The sequence below is a fragment of the Simochromis diagramma genome, unplaced genomic scaffold (assembly GCF_900408965.1).
Source record: "Simochromis diagramma unplaced genomic scaffold, fSimDia1.1 OVJJ01000235.1, whole genome shotgun sequence".
Taxonomy (NCBI): Eukaryota; Metazoa; Chordata; class Actinopteri; order Cichliformes; family Cichlidae; genus Simochromis; species Simochromis diagramma.
The window spans coordinates 80,419-100,675 of record NW_024386861.1 but is presented as its reverse complement, the minus strand read 5'-3'; the positions used below and the strand labels follow the sequence as shown (position 1 = coordinate 100,675).

Sequence of the window (20,257 nt, the reverse complement as noted above, 5' to 3'; positions counted from 1 at the left end):
GACAGTGGCAGAGAAAAGGACATTAAAGAAACTGCTGGACATTATGGACAATGCTGGGCATCCTCTGCACACGGCCATAAACAACCAGAAGAGTCTGTTCAGTGACAGGTTGCTTCTCCCCAAGACAAGAACTAACAGACTTAAAAACTCCTTTGTCCCACACGCCATCAGACTGTTTAACTCCTCTCTGGAGGGGAGAGGGAGGGGAAACAGGAGGACAAAGGAGGGGGGAACAACTAAGCTGTAGTGCCTCTTCACCTCACTGTGCAATACCTTTTGTGCAATACTTTTGTAAATAGTCAACGGTGCAATAGACTCAATACTTGAAATGTGCAATTCACTTGTATTTTTATTTTTATTCCTATTTATTATATTTATCCCCTTCGTATATTTTATTTATATTGTCTCTGTATTTATATATATGTGTGTGTGTGTGTATAACTCTGTAACTTCTGTCGGTGCTGTGCTTTTTTGGAAATCGAATTTCCCAGAGGAACCCACCCGAGGGATTAATAAAGTTCTATCTAATCTAATCTAGAACCAGCACTGAGGTTTAGTTCTCTTTAAGACAGATTTCATGATGGGAACCAAATAAAACACATTTCAGTCAAACATGCCACAGAGAGCTCTACAGAAAGATTTATTAGGTTCCTTGATGGAGCTATAACAAACGTCAGCGAGCGACCTCCCAACTGCACATTGATTAAAATGACAAAATAAACTGGGAGCGTGTGGTGTGACGTTACTGTGGTCTGAGTGGCGACTTCCACATTCGCCCTCAGTTGAACGTACACATCAGTAACAAGGATCTGTGGAAACTCTCTTGGTAAGTAAAAAGGATGCAGGGAGGCGGATCGAAGTTCAACCTCAGCGGTGATTCCCTCACCACCACTTTATCACCAGCTCTCTTTATTTTAAAGACAGAGACCCTCACACTGGGCTTCACTATAGGGCTGGGCGATATGACCCAAAATTCATATCTCGATATTTTTTAGCTGGATGGCGATATAAGATATATATCTCGATATATCTTTTTTTAAAGCCATAAAGTAAGAACAAAAAGAGAGTTCTTAGTCAAAGCTGTGTCCCAGATGTCACACAGGCACTTTTATTAACATAGAGCAGATGTACATAAAATTTACTCAAAAATAAATTATGAGCATTTATTAAATAATAATGCTCCATAAATAAAAGAAAACAATGTTGTTTTTGTGCATAACAAAAAGCTCACAAATGTGCAGTCAAAATGTAAAGTAAAAGACGAGCACAGATTTCACAGCTGCTCTGTTCCCAACTTCTACTGCGTGACTGACAGCCTGGAGTTTGAAATCCGCTTCGCAACCACGTCTCTTAACAGGTGCCATTTATGGTCCTTATACACAGTAGGGTAATATTACGTTGAAGCACAGTACGTATCACTCCGCGAGGCTCAGCCGTAATGCTCCGACAATCCATCAAGCGGTGCAGCTCCGTAGCTGAGCAAAGTCGTACTAAAACATTTTTTGACAGATTGCTGAGCGCCGTGTTCCACATAAAATCGGTTCGCGGCCATCAAGCACAACCAGAATTTATACATAAGGCACGCTGTCAACTTTTGAGAAAATGAAAGGATTTTAGTCCGTGCAGCACCTCTGGGCTGCATGGCGTTAGCGTGGTTAGCTTGTTAGCGTGGTTAGCTAGCTAACACGTTGACGCCGTCCAGCCCCACGCACGGGGCGATGCGCAGTAATTCGTTAACGGAGATTTGCCGTGTTCATCTTGTCGCTTCCTGCAGGTGAAGCGATGGGGGAGGAGGGGGAGTTGTGTTCAGTCAAGGAGAGGCGAGGCCGAGTAACGTTGCGTAAAGACGAAAGTGGACGAAAGAAAGGCAAACTTGCGGCTCCGCAAGTATAATTATAACGTAACATAAGCTATATCGATATAAAGGATATGGTCACATCTTATATCTCGTATAAAAATATATCGATATTTTTTAAAAACTCGATATATCGCCCAGCTCTACTTCACTAGTTACTGCTGGGTCTCTGTTATACAGAAGGCCCATACCACATTATGGAAAAAATAATGTCCTTAATTTCAACATTAAAGGTGAAAATGAAGAAATGTGGAGATTTGCTGTTTCAGGACAAAGTGCCACAGCTGCTGTACTCTCTGAGTCAGTGAAAGTTCAGCAGTGGTGTTAGCTAAAGAAGGGAAATGATTCCTGTTACACATCCATGTGTTAGATAAACACAGTGTGGTGAAAAGTATAAAGATGCTGAAAGGATGGTGCAGAAAGCTGAAAAACACAAATCTGGAAGATTTGTACAAAATCAAATGTCTTGTAATGGACGGATGCGAGGTTATCGATGGTTCCACCTTCGTACAATAAAGAGGATGGATGCTGCAAAACTGGATGATGAAATATTGGTTCAGCACTTTGTTTGAAAGCGCTTTATAAATAAAGTTATTATCATTATCATAAGACGGTGGATCACTTTGTTTCACTAACTCATCTAAACAAAGCGTTTTGTAGAGGGGACAGCAAACCTGGCAGTTTGTCTTGAAACATCAAATCTCCACATTTCAACTTTTTTCTCCAAATACAAATTTGACTTTAACCTCGACTTTATCTTAAGATGATCGGGAATATTTTTCTTACTGTGGTCCTAAAACTCGGCCTTACTCCGTTTCCATCGGAGCAATAAGGTCAGCTTTCTTGTGCTCCACGGTAAACCTGTTCACCGTGGAGAAAGTCACGCTGAAAAACTCGGCAAGTAAGGCCGCCGTGAGCTCCACATCTCCAGCTTCGGGTCCCAAAAGAATAAAAGTGACTCTCGACTATACTGGAGAACCTGAAGATCTCCACAGAGCTCTCACTAAGTGGCAAGTCAGCATCCAGGTGAGGAGGATGGCTGTGAAGCCAAAACGAGCCAGAATGACTCAACAATCCACTTTAAGAAAAACAAACACACAAATCACTCTGGCCCACTCACTGCTGCTACACGTCACCAACCACCAAAGATGATGATGATGCTGTGATTGTTCACACGTTCAATAATTAGTTGGAAAAATTAAGAAAGTGCAATCAGAGCCCAGATAAAGACAATAACATCAGACAGAAAGAGCAGTGACTAGAAGCACAAACAGAGGCTGCTTTGGACCATCTTCACTGTTTCACACAGTTTCACTTTACTACAAACACGTTCTTTGTAAAGTGTCTCACCTCAGTCTTCTCGCCTAAGGAGCAATGCTAACAGACCAACAGCAGCACAGACATGAGCAACAGTCTCATTACTGTCTGCTGCACCGTGTTAACACGACCGAGTGGAAACAGCACGCAGATAAAACATGTCAGACTGCAAACTCAGCGTAAGACTAAAAACTCACAGTTACACACCCACATACATGTGAAGGTGCTCTCTCCTACCAAGGTCTCTGCCAGAATAATACAAACGTACTGTTCTGATAAAAAAAAAAAAACCTTTTTAAAAGCATGAAAACAACTCTTCACTGTGAACACAAAATAAATCAGAATTTATTACTGTGTGACTGAGTAACTAAACTATCACTAATTGATAATATTAATGATCACATCTGGACTCACCGAGCCTTTCTGAAGTTCCTCACAGCTGCAATCAGTCGACGTCGTCCCTCTGCTGTTGTGTTGTACTTCTGCAGGTCAAACTCATCCAGAACCTCCTCTGACATCTGCAGCATGAAGGCCAGAGCTGAGCAGTGGATCTCAGAGAGTTTCTTTGATTTGTTCTCTGACTTCAGGAACTCTTGGATCTCCTGAGATAATAAGATGTCGTTCATCTCCATCAGACAGTGGAAGATGTTGATGCTTCTGTCAGGAGAGGATTTTGTCTTCCTTTCTTTTAGATTCTTGATGACTCTCTGGATGGTTTCTGGACTGTTCTCTGTCTGACCCAGCAGACCTCCTAAGAGTCTCTGGTTGGACTCCAGACAGAGGCCATGAAGGAAGCGGACAAACAGGTCCAGACGACCATTTTTACTCCTGAAGGATTTTATTAGTGTTTCCATCAAAAAATCATCCAGAGAGGACTCTCTGTATTTTTTTCCCAGGAAGTCCTTCAGCACCTCTGACTTCCTGTTGGTGAAACAGTGGAACATGTAGACTGCAGCCAGAAACTCCTGGATGCTCAGATGAACAAAGCAGTAGACTGGTTTCTGGAAGATCACACACTCTCTTTTGAAGATCTCAGTACAAACTCCTGAGTACACCGAGGCCTCTGTCACATCCAGACCACACTGCTCCAGGTCTTCTTGGTAGAACATGATGTTTCCTTTCTCCAGATGTTCAAACGCCAGCCTCCCCAGCTTCAGAAGAACTTCCCTGTCAGCCTCCGTCAGCTCCTGTGGACTCGTCTCATGTCCCTCGTGGTACTTGTTCTTCTTCCTCTTTGTCTGAACCAGCAGGAAGTGTGAGTACATGTCAGTCAGGGTCTTGGGCAGCTCTCCTCTCTGCTCTGTAGTCAACATGTGCTCCAGAACTGTAGCAGTGATCCAGCAGAAGACTGGGATACTACACATGATGTGGAGGCTCCTGGATGTCTTCATGTGGGAGATGATTCTGCTGGACAGCTCTTCATCACTGAATCTCCTCCTGAAGTACTCCTCCTTCTGGGCGTCAGTGAAGCCTCGTACTTCTGTTAGCCTGTCAACACATGTAGGAGGGATCTGATTGGCCGCTGCAGGTCGGGAAGTTATCCAGACGAGAGCCGAGGGAAGCAGATTCCCCTGGATGAGGTTTGTCAGCAGCTGGCTGACTGATGACTTCTGTGTGACATCAGACAGCAGCTTCCTGTTGGTGAAATCCAATGAAAGTCTGCTTTCATCCAGGCCGTCAAAGATGAACAAAAGCTGAGAGACAGCCAGCTTCTCTGCTGTGACCTTCTGTAGTGTTGGATGGAAAACATGGAGCAGCTCCAGAAGACTGTACTGCTCATCTCTGATCAGGTTCAGCTCCCTGAATGAAAGCAGAACCACCACACTGACATGTTGGTTCTCCAAGCCCTCTGCCCAGTCCAGAGTGAACTTCTGCACTGAGAAGGTTTTTCCAACACCAGCCACGCCGTTGGTCAGAACCACTCTGATGGGTCTCTGTTGGTCAGGTAAGGCTTTAAAGATGTCCTGGCACCTGATTGGAGTGTCATGGAGGGCGTCCATCTTGGAAGCTGTCTCCAGCTGCCTCACCTCATGTTGGCTATGAACCTCTTCACTCTGTCCCTCTGTGATGTAGAGCTCAGTGTAGATCCTGTTGAGGAGGGTTCTACTTCCTGTTTCATCACTTCCTTCAGTCACACGTTCACATCTCCTCCTCAGACTGATCTTATGTTCATCTAAAACCTCCTGCAGACCAACATCTGCTGAAAGAAAGAAAAACAGAAAGAAAACTCTTCAATGTCTGAACAACAACAAGAAGTCCAGTTTTCAGAAATGAGTCCATCAGCAGACAGATGTTCAGTCTTACTTTGTACACAGCTGCTCTGACTGGCTGTCTGCAGTCCAGCTCTGCTTCTGGATCTTTCTCCACACTGGGGACAGGACCAGTCTCCTGATGAAGCAGACTGGTCCCAGTATGAGGAGATGCACTGTCTGCAGAACCAGTGTCCACAGCTGGTAGAGACTGGATCCTTCAGGACGTCCTGACACAAAGCACAGCAGGACAGCTGATCCTCCTCACAGACACCACTCCTCTTCCTCTTCCTCCCTCTGTGAACACATTTCTTTATCACTAAAATCATTGACTGTCAGTGACAAACATCCAGATTTGATGACACTGTGCAGAAGCTCTGATGGTCACAGAGAAAAGTCAAAGTGGAGAAACTTGTGTTTGAGTTCAGAATCCAAGTTTCCTTTGCTGTTCCTGCCTGTCTTATTAAACACAGAGTGATCAGCCTACAAACTCCACAGTAAAAGCCTTCATCACACAGCTGATTATGTCCTTCACTGGATGTACTGGAAGTTTGGGATCCATCACTTTCAACTGACCTTTGACCTCCTCTAAAAACTGTGGTGGAACAGCGGTGTCACATTCAGAGCTTTCAGCTTTATTTTGAAAGAGTTCAGTCATCAGGAAGTGAACTTCTGGGTTCTGATTTCCTTTCTATTATTTTACAGAAGTGAAGAAGAAGAACTAAAAGCTTTGAAATGATCTGAGTGATATTTTTGAACATTGCCACCAAATTGAGTTCAGCCTCCAGCAGTAACTTTGTTTCATGATGCCTCCCTGATGATGTGATGTTTGATTACAAACCTGTTTATGTGTTAGACATTAATCACATGAACACAGGCAGAAAAAAGAAGCCAATGAAACAAATGACAGAAACGTGTTCATTCACTGCCATGATCCATATTTTCTATGTACAGATGTTTGTAAAGAACACGTGTGCAGCGCTTTGTTCTGAGTATCTGCTGTCAGCACACAGTGCAGCAATAACTACAACCACACGTTTCTGCAGATCCTGAACATCAGCCTGGAGGAATCTGACCTCAGGTCTGCACACAGAGGAGCTTCACCTCTGGGATGATGCTGGCTTCAGCTCCTTCTACAATCAGGCAGAAGCTTCTGCACCATCAGGACACAAACAGAGAGGAGCTTCTATCCTCAGACCATCCAAGTCCTAAATCAGAACATGCTCCCCTCATAGCATCACCATCAGGGTTTAAACAGGACCTTACATCATGTTCTTGTCTCACTGTCATATTTCAGATCATACCTGATTCATTATGACGTCACACGCTGCTACACTGATCCTGCTGCTTCATTACTGCTGATATTACTCTGCTCACTCTGTTCAGTTACTCTGTTTACATCACTTTGCTCATTTGCTTTGTTCTGCTTGCACTGCTCTGTCAGTACATGCTGTGCTAATGTGGCACAAAGCACTTTAACATTACATCTGCACAATGTTTCATTATTTCATTTAATGATTGTTTCTAATGTTTTGTCCAGTCACAGGAGCAGCTCAGCACATTTCACTGTGTTGTACGTGTATGACGATGCCTGTGACAAATAAACAGCCTCGGACTCTTCAATCTTCTGCATTTCTTTGGAGATCAGCTCAGTGGCCTGTTGAGACCATCTTTCTATTTCTGATGACTCAGTTCAGATTATTATCCTGATACTTTCTTTTAAAATGTGATGAAATCATTTATCTGATGTTCTGACACAAATACACCAAAACAATCCCAAACAGCACAAACCACCACGTTACACACAGTGTAATAAAAATACAGGCAACTACAAATAAAAACACTTTAAAATATAAACTAAAATTACAAAGTGGTCACAGAATTTCAAACACCCGTAAATGAGTCAGCAGCTCTCTTACATGGTCAGCTGAGCTCCATGATTGAAGAACATTGTTGCTGCAGGTTCATGACTGAAGACTGGAGGAAATATGTCTTTGGACCAGTCACTCCTCACAGACACACAGCTGGATACTGGAGACTGTGACCTCTGACCTCTGCAAACACAAACACATCACATAAATTACTGATTAATCTGTTTAAAATCTTTTAAGCAGCTGCAAACACACAAACTGGATGATGTGATGGTTTCTGTCAGTAATAGTTGTCTCAGATTAGAGTACAGACGGCTGCAGAGACGTTCACAGCAACAGAGAAGAAATCATTACCTTGGATTGCATTACTACTACGATTGATACTAGCATTATCGTACCCGGACCACCATTAGGAATCATTTATGATGTCACTGGTAGAACATTTATAGAAACAACCTTTGAACTCTGAGTCAGCAGCTCTCTTACATGGTCAGCTGAGCTCCATGATTGAAGTTCACTGTTGCTGCAGGTTCATGACTGAAGACTGGAGGTTTTTCTTTGGACCAGTCACTCCTCACAGACACACAGCTGGATGCTGGAGACTGTGACCTCTGACCTCTGCAAACACAACCACATTGCATTCATTTCACATCAATTAGTACACCACAAAAGGCATGCAAGAAACACAGTATGAAGGCAAACTTCTGGCTTCAATAACATTCAACAGGTCAGGTGGAAACTTTTCTCAGATTTGATTCATGTTTTTATAGAACGATGCAGCTAAAACAAATATACCATTAGGTCAGAGGTCAGCAACCTTCAGGACCCAAAGAGCCATTTGGAGCCAGTTTCCACGCAAAAGAAAACACTGGGAGCCACAAATACTTTGTGACATCTAGAATGAAGATAACACTGTATATACTGTTTTTACCTTTATGCTTTGTGTGAACAACTAAGGTGTGTTGCTTATGAAATCCATGAAGTGCTACAGAGAAAATTACATGTTATTTATGTAATGAACACATTTGAACTCTTAAAGAAATATAACCAAAGGAAAGACACCCAGCTGAACTAAAATGATGTAGCAAACAAAAGCTGCTGTGAGCCGCCACCCTTATATCTCCTTTGGGCTTTTGGAGCCTTGACCTGACTTTTAAAAAACAATTGGAAAAAAAGCTCTATGCTGCTGAAAGATGAAAAATAGATATTTGCAAAATTCTGCCTAAATATGTATTTTACCTGGTTAATGTGTGTGGCGGGGCGTGGTCTGCAGCGCCGCTGCAGGGGAGGCGGACGCACCTGAGCGGCACCCGCAATCACGCCTCGCCGCCTTAACGTCTGTGCTGTTGTGTTGGTGTGTGTCGGGCTGTGAGCTGCAAAGCTACAGCCGGCTGTGTGCGAACAGCAACCGTGTGTGAAAAGCGTGTTCATGCAAACATCGTCGGGTCTGCCGTGATATGTTTACAACGGGACTTCTGCTCCTGAACCTCTGCGCACAGCGTCTGCAGGTCGGGGCTGTACGAAGTCACTTTCATCTTTACAGGACTGTAAGCTGTCGTCTGTGAGGCGTGAGCGCTGTTTGTTTTTAACATAGTTCACGGTGGAGAACAGCTGCTGACATAATGTGGATCCGAAGATCCATAATTGGCCTACCTGGGGCTGAAAGTCTCGATAAATGCACGGCGTTTCGGCGGGTACACCGGCTTCCACGAGTGTGACGCTTATTTGAGCGATGAAAAAATAAAAAATATAATTTTATTTTTATATTTCAATATCACAATAATCTTCCAATTTAGAACTACAAGTTAAGAAAGAACATAAATAAAATACACTTCAGCTAAATACTCTCATTTATTTTCCCAAACCACGAGGAGCCGCACTGTAAGGACTAAAGAGCCGCAGGTTGCCGACCCCTGCATTAGTGTTAGTCAATGTTGCAACTGAACTGAAAAACAAAATATTTTGGTCCAAAGAAACAAAGTCACTATTAATACAACACAACCCCCCCAAAAAGAGCCATGTAGACCCCGGGCTCTATGGGTCTTGTGCTCGGAGCTCGTTCCTGTGCTGCCATGATTAGTGCCTCTGTGCTGTCTTTCAGTCCAGCTTTGTTCAGCCACTGGTAGGATTTCTGGATGTCAGCCACTTCCTCTGCCTGCTGGTGGTGCAAACTGTGTTGTTCTGAGTTTCATTGGACGTCTTTGTCCAAAGCACCAGACAAAGGGCAAAGTAGATGCATTTGCATCAGCAGGAAAATACACCCCAAACTAGCATCATCATTATACAACTTTAACAACGGCCACTAAATGATACTTCATACACAGACCAGTGTTAGGTTAAGTTATGATGTCACTGGCAGAACATTTATAGAAACAACCTTTGAACTCTGAGTCAGCAGCTCTCTTACATGGTCAGCTGAGCTCCATGATTGAAGAACATTGTTGCTGCAGGTTCATGACTGAAGACTGGAGGTCTGTTTTTGGACGAGTCACTCCTCACAGACACACAGCTGGATACTGGAGACTGTGACCTCTGACCTCTGCAAACACAACCACATTGCATTCATTTCACATCAATTAGTACACCACAAAAGGCATGCAAGAAACACAGTATGAAGGCAAACTTCTGGCTTCAATAACATTCAACAGGTCAGGTGGAAACTTTTCTCAGATTTGATTCATGTTTTTATAGAACGATGCAGCTAAAACAAATATACCATTAGGTCAGAGGTCAGCAACCTTCAGGACCCAAAGAGCCATTTGGAGCCAGTTTCCACGCAAAAGAAAACACTGGGAGCCACAAATACTTTGTGACATCTAGAATGAAGATAACACTGTATATACTGTTTTTACCTTTATGCTTTGTGTGAACAACTAAGGTGTGTTGCTTATGAAATCCATGAAGTGCTACAGAGAAAATTACATGTTATTTATGTAATGAACACATTTGAACTCTTAAAGAAATATAACCAAAGGAAAGACACCCAGCTGAACTAAAATGATGTAGCAAACAAAAGCTGCTGTGAGCCGCCACCCTTATATCTCCTTTGGGCTTTTGGAGCCTTGACCTGACTTTTAAAAAGTAATTGGAAAAAAAGCTCTAAGCTGCTGAAAGATGAAAAATAGATATTTGCAAAATTCTGCCTAAATATGTATTTTACCTGGTTAATGTGTGTGGCGGGGCGTGGTCTGCAGCGCCGCTGCAGGGGAGCCGGACGCACCTGAGCGGCACCCGCAATCACGCCTCGCCGCCTTAACGTCTGTGCTGTTGTGTTGGTGTGTGTCGGGCTGTGAGCTGCAAAGCTACAGCCGGCTGTGTGCGTACAGCAACCGTGTGTGAAAAGCGTGTTCATGCAAACATCGTCGGGTCTGCCGTGATATGTTTACAACGGGACTTCTGCTCCTGAACCTCTGCGCACAGCGTCTGCAGGTCGGGGCTGTACGAAGTCACTTTCATCTTTACAGGACTGTAAGCTGTCGTCTGTGAGGCGTGAGCGGTGTTTGTTTTTAACATAGTTCACGGTGGAGAACAGCTGCTGACATAATGTGGATCCGAAGATCCATAATTGGCCTACCTGGGGCTGAAAGTCTCGATAAATGCACGGCGTTTCGGCGGGTACACCGGCTTCCACGAGTGTGACGCTTATTTGAACGATGAAAAATAAAAAATATAATTTTATTTTTATATTTCAAAATCACAATAATCTTCCAATTTAGAACTACAAGTTAAAAAAGAACATAAATAAAATACACTTCAGCTAAATACTCTAATTTATTTTCCCAAACCACGAGGAGCCGCACTGTAAGGACTAAAGAGCCGCAGGTTGCCGACCCCTGCATTAGTGTTAGTCAATGTTGCAACTGAACTGAAAAACTAAAGATTTTGGTCCAAAGAAACAAAGTCACTATTAATACAACACAACCCCGGGCTCTATGGGTCTTGTGCTCGGAGCTTGTTCCTGTGCTGCCATGATTAGTGCCTCTGTGCTGTCTTTCAGTCCAGCTTTGTTCAGCCACTGGTAGGATTTCTGGATGTCAGCCACTTCCTCTGCCTGCTGGTGGTGCAAACTGTGTTGTTCTGAGTTTCATTGGACGTCTTTGTCCAAAGCACCAGACAAAGGGCAAAGTAGATGCATTTGCATCAGCAGGAAAATACACCCCAAACTAGCATCATCATTATACAACTTTAACAACGGCCACTAAATGATACTTCATACACAGACCAGTGTTAGGTTAAGTTATGATGTCACTGGCAGAACATTTATAGAAACAACCTTTGAACTCTGAGTCAGCAGCTCTCTTACATGGTCAGCTGAGCTCCATGATTGAAGAACATTGTTGGTGCAGGTTCATGACTGAAATATGGAGGTTTGTCTTTGGACCAGTCACTCCTCACAGACACACAGCTGGATACTGGAGACTGTGACCTCTGACCTCTGCAAACACAAACATCAATAACTGATCAGTTCTCTCTGACAGCCATATGATCAGCTGATCACTCTGTGATATTGTGTCTGCCTCATAACGCTGACAGGTCAGCCAATCATCAGCCAGTTTTTCTGTCTCTGAATGAACTCAGTTTGTTCTCAGCTCTTCTCTCTGATTCTGCTGCACTGACTTCACTTAAACTTACAGAGTTCAGATCTTAGCAAGAAAACAAGTCAATAAAAATCAAACTCAGATCAAACAGTTTGAACCAATCACAGATCAATGATTCTGTCATGGTTATGTTGAAATGACTAATAAAGTTAGTAGTGTTCTTACATTGTTGCTGCAGGTCCATGACTGTAAGGTGGAGGTGTTTGTGTAACCCCGTCACTCCTCACAGACACACAGCTGGATGCTGCAGATGCTGCTCCGTCCTCTTCCTCCATCTTCTTGATGTCAGGGTGGAGTTAGTCTGAGAGGTAAACACACACACTCAGAGGTGCTGTTGTACTGGAAGCATCACACTGACGGCTTTCTAATGTTGGAGCTTTGGCCCTAAAGTCCAAACCAGTTATTTTAGAGGCTCAAAGTCTTTAAAAAACACCAAAACCATCACATTATTTAATAAGTACATGATCAGGTGGATGAAGGAACTCAGTGTGTTTGGGATCATCATCATGTGAGGAGCCCACATGTTACGGCTCCTTTGGAGAGAAGCTGAGGATCACTGCAGGAAGTGAGCTCATGAAACCAAACTGCTGTTTGTGAGCAGGATGACTCTGTTATTGGACCTGCTCTGTGTTCTACATATGATCAATACTTCAAATATCTGTAAACATCTCATCTTATATTTGTTGCACTTGGTCACATCTGTCTTTAAAAATAGATTTTTAATGTCACTGAGAGTTCTTTTCTACCTTTATTGATTTATTTTGGAATAAATAAAATATAAAGGTGCCAAAAACTGCCTGCAGCTTCTGCTCTGTGACAGGAAACTACTGTCAGGCTCAAAATGACTTCAGATTATTCATCACAGAGTGTTTATAGATCACAGGACACGTTACAGTTTTACTGTCAATGTTTTAGTTTAAAAAAATGCTGTGATAAGGTCTTACTGTGAATCTGCGCGCTCATTGGCTAATATCCTGAGACTGACAGGTGGTTATCCAATCAGCGTGCGGCCTCACACGGACATAAAACTCTTAAAGTTTGTTTCTGAAGGGATTTTCAGATCAGACCTGATGTTTCTGCCTACAGCCTGTTTACCGATATAATCAATATCAGATATCAGAGCAACAGAAACCTCGGTGATCAGGACGCCGGGACTGAGAACAGGAAGTGGCTCAAACAGTTTAAAGTCAGCCTGAAATGAGTTTCTGTCGCCATTTTTTTTTGTCGAGATAAGGGCGGGTCTTACTGTGAACCTGCGCGCTCATTGGCTAATAACTTGATATTGACAAGTCGTTATCCAATGAGCGCGCGGCTTCTCCCAACATAAAGTAGTTTCCTTTGAAAAACCAAAGTCTGATTATTTTTGCCTCCACTGACGGAGCCTGTTGTTCCCGCCACAGAGACACAGTAATGTCAGAGCGGTGTTAACACTCACCTGCCTCAGCACAGCTCTCACTCTCCTCCTGCTCTCTCAGCTAAACTCACTTCCTCTCTACTTACAGGAAACCAGCGCTCAGAGGAGCCGAGCGGCCTCACGTTTCACCCACAGACACGAACAGCGTGGAATTATTTTATGTCATAAGAAGAAACATATTCATGTTAACACTCAGCTGCCTCAGCTCCACCTTCTTCCTCCTGCTGCTCTGAACGGAGGATCAACACTTTCACTTTCACTGCTCCTCCCTAAACACAGAGGATGCTGGGACTTGTAGTTTTTACCTTGTGTGATATTTATGGCTGTGACACTAAATCACAGCATGAAAACTTCCTGCAAACATGTCACAGGCGATAAAAGTTTCACATTAAAGGTGAAGTTATTTTTCTGTCTCATGTTCAATAAACAGTGAGCTGGGAAAACTGAAGAACAGACTTCAGACGTTCCCTGCAGAGTTTCTGCTGCTCGGTCGTCTGCATGTTGCTGAGACTGAGCTGATGATGAAGCTGTGACGGGTTTATGGCACGTTTGGTTCTGGAGAAGAGTTTTACTGTCGGTGCAGGTGAAATGATCAGAGGTTACAGCCTCTGGTTAAAGTGGAGGCAGCGATCAGGACGGCTGAGCAGCAGAGGTCTCGAGGGTCCTAAAGTGTAAAAGCATCAGTGTTAGTAACACAAAGATCACAGAATGGGATCATCCACACAACACTAACATCTAAATCCACGGCAGGAACTCTTCCAGTGTCCTGAAAAATCTGTGTGCACGATGCTGAGATTAAAATCTGTCTGCTCATCTTAATGCAATATTGTGAAGTTACAATTCTTTTCTGTAAAAAGCATTTTTATTTTTGTATATAAATAAATGTTGATGTTGTGCTTTGGGATCGTGTGCTTCAATTTGACTTATAATGTGCCAAATGACTGCAACAGGCGGCTTAAGGCGATGCCATCCAGAGTAAGGATCTTGTTAGCCAGTGTTTCTAAGATTTTTACGCCCCGTTACAATAACCTCAGTTTATCTGAACTTAGAAGCAGAAAATTAAAGCTCATTATGTGTCTAAGACATCCCGGCAGTTTAACCAATAAAAGTGGGTATCATATGCATAGCAGTGAAAATGTATGCTATGTCTTCTAAAGCACGTATAATGTAAACAGAACTGGTCTTTGCACAGAAGCCTGTGGAGCTTCATAATTAACCTCAGTGTGTGAAGAGGACTCTCCATTTAATAATAGCTGTAATAAAATGTTCTGGCCAACGGTGTTAAACGCTGCACTTGGGTCTAGCAGGGAAGATTTCAACTTTTCAATATGAATGAAGGCTGAAAACTGATTAGATGAATGTCTGATGATCTTTTCTGTGCTTCTTCAAGTTTGTAACACCGAACATATTAAAGGATGATATAAGGCTCACAGGAAGAGTTTAATTAGACACATTTACTATTTTTCTTTATACTCTTTCTTTCTTGACATGTTTAATATGATTACTATCAGAGGAGAAAATGAGCCTTGTGTAGTCTAAAAACGTTTTATTTAATCAAACTGTAATGTTGTTGAACTCTGACGGACGTGTCTTTTAATCTTGTCAACAAATCCTTAATCACCTAAATCTGCCATTTATCATCTTGTAAAATGTTCCCTCTGCTTCTGTTGCACACAAGAGCACCTGGCTGCAGCCACTGTGGAGCGCCACAGTAACCGGAAACACGTGACCTCCACAGTAACCGGAAACATGTGACCTCCACACTAGCCGTAAACACGTAACTTCGGTTAAATCGACTTTGACAGCGAAAACTAAATTGCGTTTTTGTTACTATAAAATGGTTTTAAGTGGGATGTTTTTTTTTAACACTCTGGGTTTGTTCAAAAAAAAATTCACTGTGGTATCGCAAGAAATAAGTGGTTATATAAATATATGAGTATACATAATAGTTATTATTCATAGATACCTACATCCTAAGTTCCTGTTATTCTTCTGAAAGAAACAGAATGAATGTGTTGTTACAATGGTAATGCCAGGAGAGGCAGTATTAGTTCTGTGTTACATTAATGTGTAAGGAAGTGGAAGAAGAGTGTGTCCTGCAGGAGGCAGTAGAAAATGGATGCTCATGTTCTGTACATGCCCTGAAAGTAAAGTTCAGTAAACCAGTGCAACGATACTCCGGTGTAAGGCTCAGTTATTGTATTTTTATTTTTTGAAGATGCAACATCTTTTTGGCGACGAGGACGTTTAGGGGGGAGGAGTTTGGGCGATCGGACTGAAAGAAAAGAGAAGAAAATAAAGTGAAGGAGTCGGCTACAGGTTTGGCTAGCTTTTCAAAGAATGCAAAAGTTTTCGGCTGGAAATAGAAGGCAGTGACCTCGAAGCGGAAATGGCTACAATTGGCACGCTAGTAGCGTTCGATCCAAAGAATCAGACTTGGGATGAGTACACGGAAATACTCGAACAGTTTTTCGCAGCTAACGGGATCGACGATGCAGAGAAACAAAGAGCGATATTAATAAGTGTCGTCGGAGCAGCGACGTACAGCTTGATACGAAACCTTCTCAGCCCGGCCAAGCCCAAAGACAAAACCTTCCAAGAGCTGGTGCTTCTGATGAAAAATCACTTCGATCCGAAGCCCAGTGAAATTGTGCAAAGGTACAAGTTCGACTCTCGCTCCCGCAAGCCGAATGAAACCGTCATGGAATATGTAGCGGAGCTGCGTCGCCTGGCACAGGATTGTAACTATGGCAACACGTTACAACAGATGTTGAGAGATAGGATCGTCTGCGGAATTAAGGATGACCGAATTCAGAGACGTCTCTTGTCAGAAATAGATCTCACTTTTGACAAAGCTCTGTCAATTGCAGTGGCCATGGAGACTGCAAATAAAAATGCACAGGATCTGCAGACCTCAGGGGCGTCAGCAAAATGTTTCAGTCTCACTAGAGGACAACAGGAGAGTCGTACCTTTAAAGCAGAAAATAAAGAGTGTTATCGTTGCAAAGGAACCAAGCACACAGCAGCAGACTGTAAGTACAAACAAGAAAAATGTCATGCTTGTGGTAAAGTGGGACACATAGCTAGAGCTTGTAGAAGCAAGACTAAACTGAACCAGAAAAAGTATAGATCGACATATGTAAAGAAAGAAAAAAAGCAGAGTTCACACTACAGTACTCACAATGTGGGCGAGAAAGCAGATAACAACAAAACTGATAGCTCTGAAGATGACTCTTTTATGTTGAACTGTGTCAAGTGCAGTCAAGGGCACAACAGAAAACTGTTCAAGTTAGGGCGTGGCAGTGCGGTACACTTAAGAAGAGTAGACCCCTACACTGTGGATATGCAAATTGATGGGAAAAAGGTGAACTTTGAAATAGACACTGGATGTTGCCTAACAGTCATGAACGAAGCAACAATCAGAGAAACAGGGAAAGACAGCAAGCCCCCCAGCCTGCAGCCCATCCAAATCAAGCTCGAAACTTATACAGGGGATCCTGTTAAGGTGATTGGTGCAACACGAGTCAGCGTCAAATACAAGCAGCAGAAAAAACATCTGCCCCTGGTGGTGGTCGAAGGCGACGGCCCCAGCTTGCTAGGTCGAGCTTGGCTCGAGGAAATTAAATTGGACTGGGGTGAAGTGAAAAGCAGTCCTAACAACAGGAAGCTGCACCAAGTCAAAACAACAGAGAAAACACTTCAGCAAGTGTTAAGTAAACATGAAAATGTGTTCAAAGAGGAGTTGGGCACCCTGAAAGGAATGAAAGCTGCTATTCATGTGAAAAGTGATGCCACCCCACGCTTCTTCCGTCCGCGTTCTGTCCCCTTTGCTATGCGAGCAAAAGTCGACGAGGAAATAGACCGACTGTTGAAAGAAGGCATCATCTCGCCAGTGAAATATGCTGAATGGGCGGCACCAGTAGTGCCACTCCTGAAGCCCACAGGGACAATAAGACTGTGTGGGGATTACAAGCTTACTGTAAATACCGTGGCTTCACTGGAGCAGTACCCCATACCCAGAATGGAGGACTTGTTTGCCACACTGTCCGGGGGTAAGCAGTTCTCAAAATTAGACATGAGCCACGCTTACCAGCAAATCCTCTTGGATGACGAATCGAAAAAGTATGTGACAGTAAACACATCTCGGGGGCTGTTCACGTATAACAGATTGCCTTTTGGAGTGGCCTCTGCTCCAGCAATATTCCAGAGGACCATGGAAAGTCTTTTGAAGGGGATACCTCATGTAGCAGTGTATTTAGATGACATCTTAGTGACTGGAGTGGATGAAGTAAGACATCTACAGAACCTGGATGAGGTGTTGACCCGGTTGGAGGAAGCTGGGTTGAGGTTAAAGAGGTGCAAGTGTGCCTTCATGCAAGAGAAAGTGGAGTACTTGGGGCACATAGTGGACGCCCAGGGGCTCCACCCAGTGGAAAAGAAAGTTAAAGCAATCATGGACGCACCTACCCCCACAAATGTCACTGAACTGAAAGCATACTTAGGTTTGCTAAATTACTACAACAAATTCCTTCCAAACCTGGCAACCCTGTTGGCACCCTTGCATGAACTTTTGAGACACGAGGTACGGTGGACATGGCAAAAGAGACAAGAGGAAGTATTCCAGAAATCTAAGAACCTGTTGAACTCAACAGAGGTGTTAGTTCATTATTCTGCTGACCGTGAGTTGGTTCTCTCATGTGATGCATCCCCATACGGCGTAGGCGCCGTATTGTCACATAAGATGGAGGATGGAAGCGAGAGACCTTTGGGGTTCATGTCACGCACACTCTCTCCTGCTGAGAAAAAGTATTCTCAGCTTGACAAAGAAGGTCTAGCTGTGATATTTGGCATCAAGAAATTTCACAAACACTTGTATGGCCGAGTTTTCACGATTTACACAGATCATAAACCCCTAATCTCACTGTTCAATGAAAAGAAGCCTATACCTCAGATGGGCTCACCAAGAGTACAAAGATGGGCCGTGACATTGAGTGCTTACGAGTACAACATCAGGTACAAGCCAGGAAAACATCATGAAAACGCGGATGCGCTCAGCCGGTTGCCGGTACCAGACTCAGCACCTGAGCAAGAGATGGCTGAGCAGGTTTTGATGATGGATGTACTGGATGACACATTAGTGGACACTGCACAGATCAAACGATGGACAGCTAAGGATGTCTTGTTGTCGCAAGTCCACGAGTACACCTTAAAAGGCTGGCCAACTGAGACCGACACCTGTTTAAAGCCGTATCGACAGAGAAAGCTGGAACTGAGTGTGAGGGATGGTTGCGTGCTCTGGGGAGCCCGAGTAATTATTCCCACCAAAGGCCGAGACAAAATATTGAAACTCCTGCACCAGACTCATACAGGCATGTCGAAGATGAAAGGCTTGGCAAGGTCGTATGTATGGTGGCCAGGGATGGATGAGAACATTGAAAGAGAAGTGCAGGCATGTGAGGAGTGTCAGAAACACTCCAAGTCACCACCTACTGCACCATTACACCCTTGGGAGTGGCCGGAGTCACCATGGTCCAGAATCCATGTGGACTATGCAGGGCCTTTCCTCGGGGAGATGTTTCTAATCATTGTGGATGCTCATTCCAAGTGGATGGACATTTACCCTGTGAAATCCTCTACATCACAGGTAACTATAGAGAAACTGCGCCAGAGTTTCAGTGTGTTTGGACTACCTAAAATGTTAGTTTCAGACAACGGAACATGTTTCACAAGTGCTGAATTTGAGTCATTCATGAAGCAGAATGGAATTGACCATGTAAGATCAGCACCTTTCCACCCTTCTTCAAATGGGCTGGCTGAGAGGGCGGTCCAGACCTTTAAGGAGGGGATGAAGAAAGTAAAAGGTGATACCTTGCAAACCAGACTGTCCCGATTTCTGTTCAGTTATCGCATCACACCGCATGCCACTACTGGTTTATCACCTGCAGAGTTGATGATGTCACGGAGACTCAGATCAGTTTTGGACTTGCTCATGCCTGATGTGAAAACAAAAGTGCAGCACAAACAATTGAAACAGAAAGAAAATCATGTCACCAAGAAAAGACTGAGAAGTTTCACACCAGGAGACAAGGTCTTCATCAGAAACTACTCCTATGGCCCGAAGTGGATTCCCGCAGTCATTGTGAGAGCATCGGGTCCAGTGTCTTACATTGTTACCATTGGATCAGGTCAAACTGTGAAGCGGCACGTGGATCAGGTGAGAGCAAGAGTGGCTGACACTGTTCCCAGTACGCCAGACAGGGAGGTGGAGCCATTGCTTGACAAAGAATCAGTGCCTGAGTGCTGCTTGCCATCAGAGTTGGACACATCGCCACAACCTCCGGCAATGGAGTTGCCTTATGCTCCGGAGACTCCAGCTCCTGGAGACTCCTCAGGGACACCCGTGTTGCGACGTTCCCAGAGAGAGAGACGTCCACCAGAGACTTTAAAGGACTTTGTTAGGTAGTGTGAGATCTTCCAGAAATAGAGCAACAATGCGCTCTGATCTCACAGGAAGGACGTACCTTCCTAGTTAGAAAAAAAAAAGAGAAACATGGAAACCTATGTACAGTTTGTATGGTTGTATGGTTACCTTAATTACATGTTGATTGTTTGTTAAGCATTCTTTAGATAAACAGTTATTTTGTAAGTCAAGGGAGTTGTTGACTTAAGGGGGGAGGAGATGTGGTATCGCAAGAAATAAGTGGTTATATAAATATATGAGTATACATAATAGTTATTATTCATAGATACCTACATCCTAAGTTCCTGTTATTCTTCTGAAAGAAACAGAATGAATGTGTTGTTACAATGGTAATGCCAGGAGAGGCAGTATTAGTTCTGTGTTACATTAATGTGTAAGGAAGTGGAAGAAGAGTGTGTCCTGCAGGAGGCAGTAGAAAATGGATGCTCATGTTCTGTACATGCCCTGAAAGTAAGGTTCAGTAAACCAGTGC

The 20,257-nt window shown here is 43.5% G+C and overlaps 2 protein-coding genes across 33 annotated transcripts in view; one reads left to right on the top strand and one right to left on the bottom strand.

The window, feature by feature from the left end:
- The window catches only part of LOC120733233 (NACHT, LRR and PYD domains-containing protein 14-like), a 68,931-nt gene extending 55,422 nt beyond the window's left edge, over positions 1–13,509 (bottom strand). For 16 of the 32 annotated variants that reach the window (XM_040031266.1, XM_040031268.1, XM_040031278.1 and 13 more), the window contains exons 1-7: positions 12,056–13,319; positions 11,596–11,727; positions 9,700–9,831; positions 7,779–7,910; positions 7,341–7,475; positions 5,477–5,718; positions 3,587–5,372 (exon numbers count right to left, since the gene is read on the bottom strand). In XM_040031266.1, coding sequence (XP_039887200.1) covers positions 3,587–5,372; positions 5,477–5,718; positions 7,341–7,475; positions 7,779–7,910; positions 9,700–9,831; positions 11,596–11,727; positions 12,056–12,165 — 2,669 coding nt within the window. In that variant the 5' untranslated portion in view covers positions 12,166–13,319. The other 16 variants (XM_040031294.1, XM_040031298.1, XM_040031296.1 and 13 more) reach the window with 12 other exon arrangements.
- A 1,700-nt stretch (positions 13,510–15,209) lies between these two features.
- LOC120733232 (uncharacterized protein K02A2.6-like) lies at positions 15,210–19,847 on the top strand. Its single transcript, XM_040031264.1, has one exon. It carries the CDS (start codon positions 15,694–15,696, stop codon positions 19,765–19,767), a length of 4,074 nt encoding a protein of 1,357 aa, XP_039887198.1. The 5' UTR covers positions 15,210–15,693; the 3' UTR covers positions 19,768–19,847.
- The last annotated feature ends 410 nt before the right edge of the window (positions 19,848–20,257 follow it).

Coding starts and splice junctions, on each gene's coding strand:
- LOC120733232 (XM_040031264.1), top strand. CDS start 15,694: ATGGCTACAATTGGCACGCTAGTAGCGTTCGATCCAAAGAATCAGACT.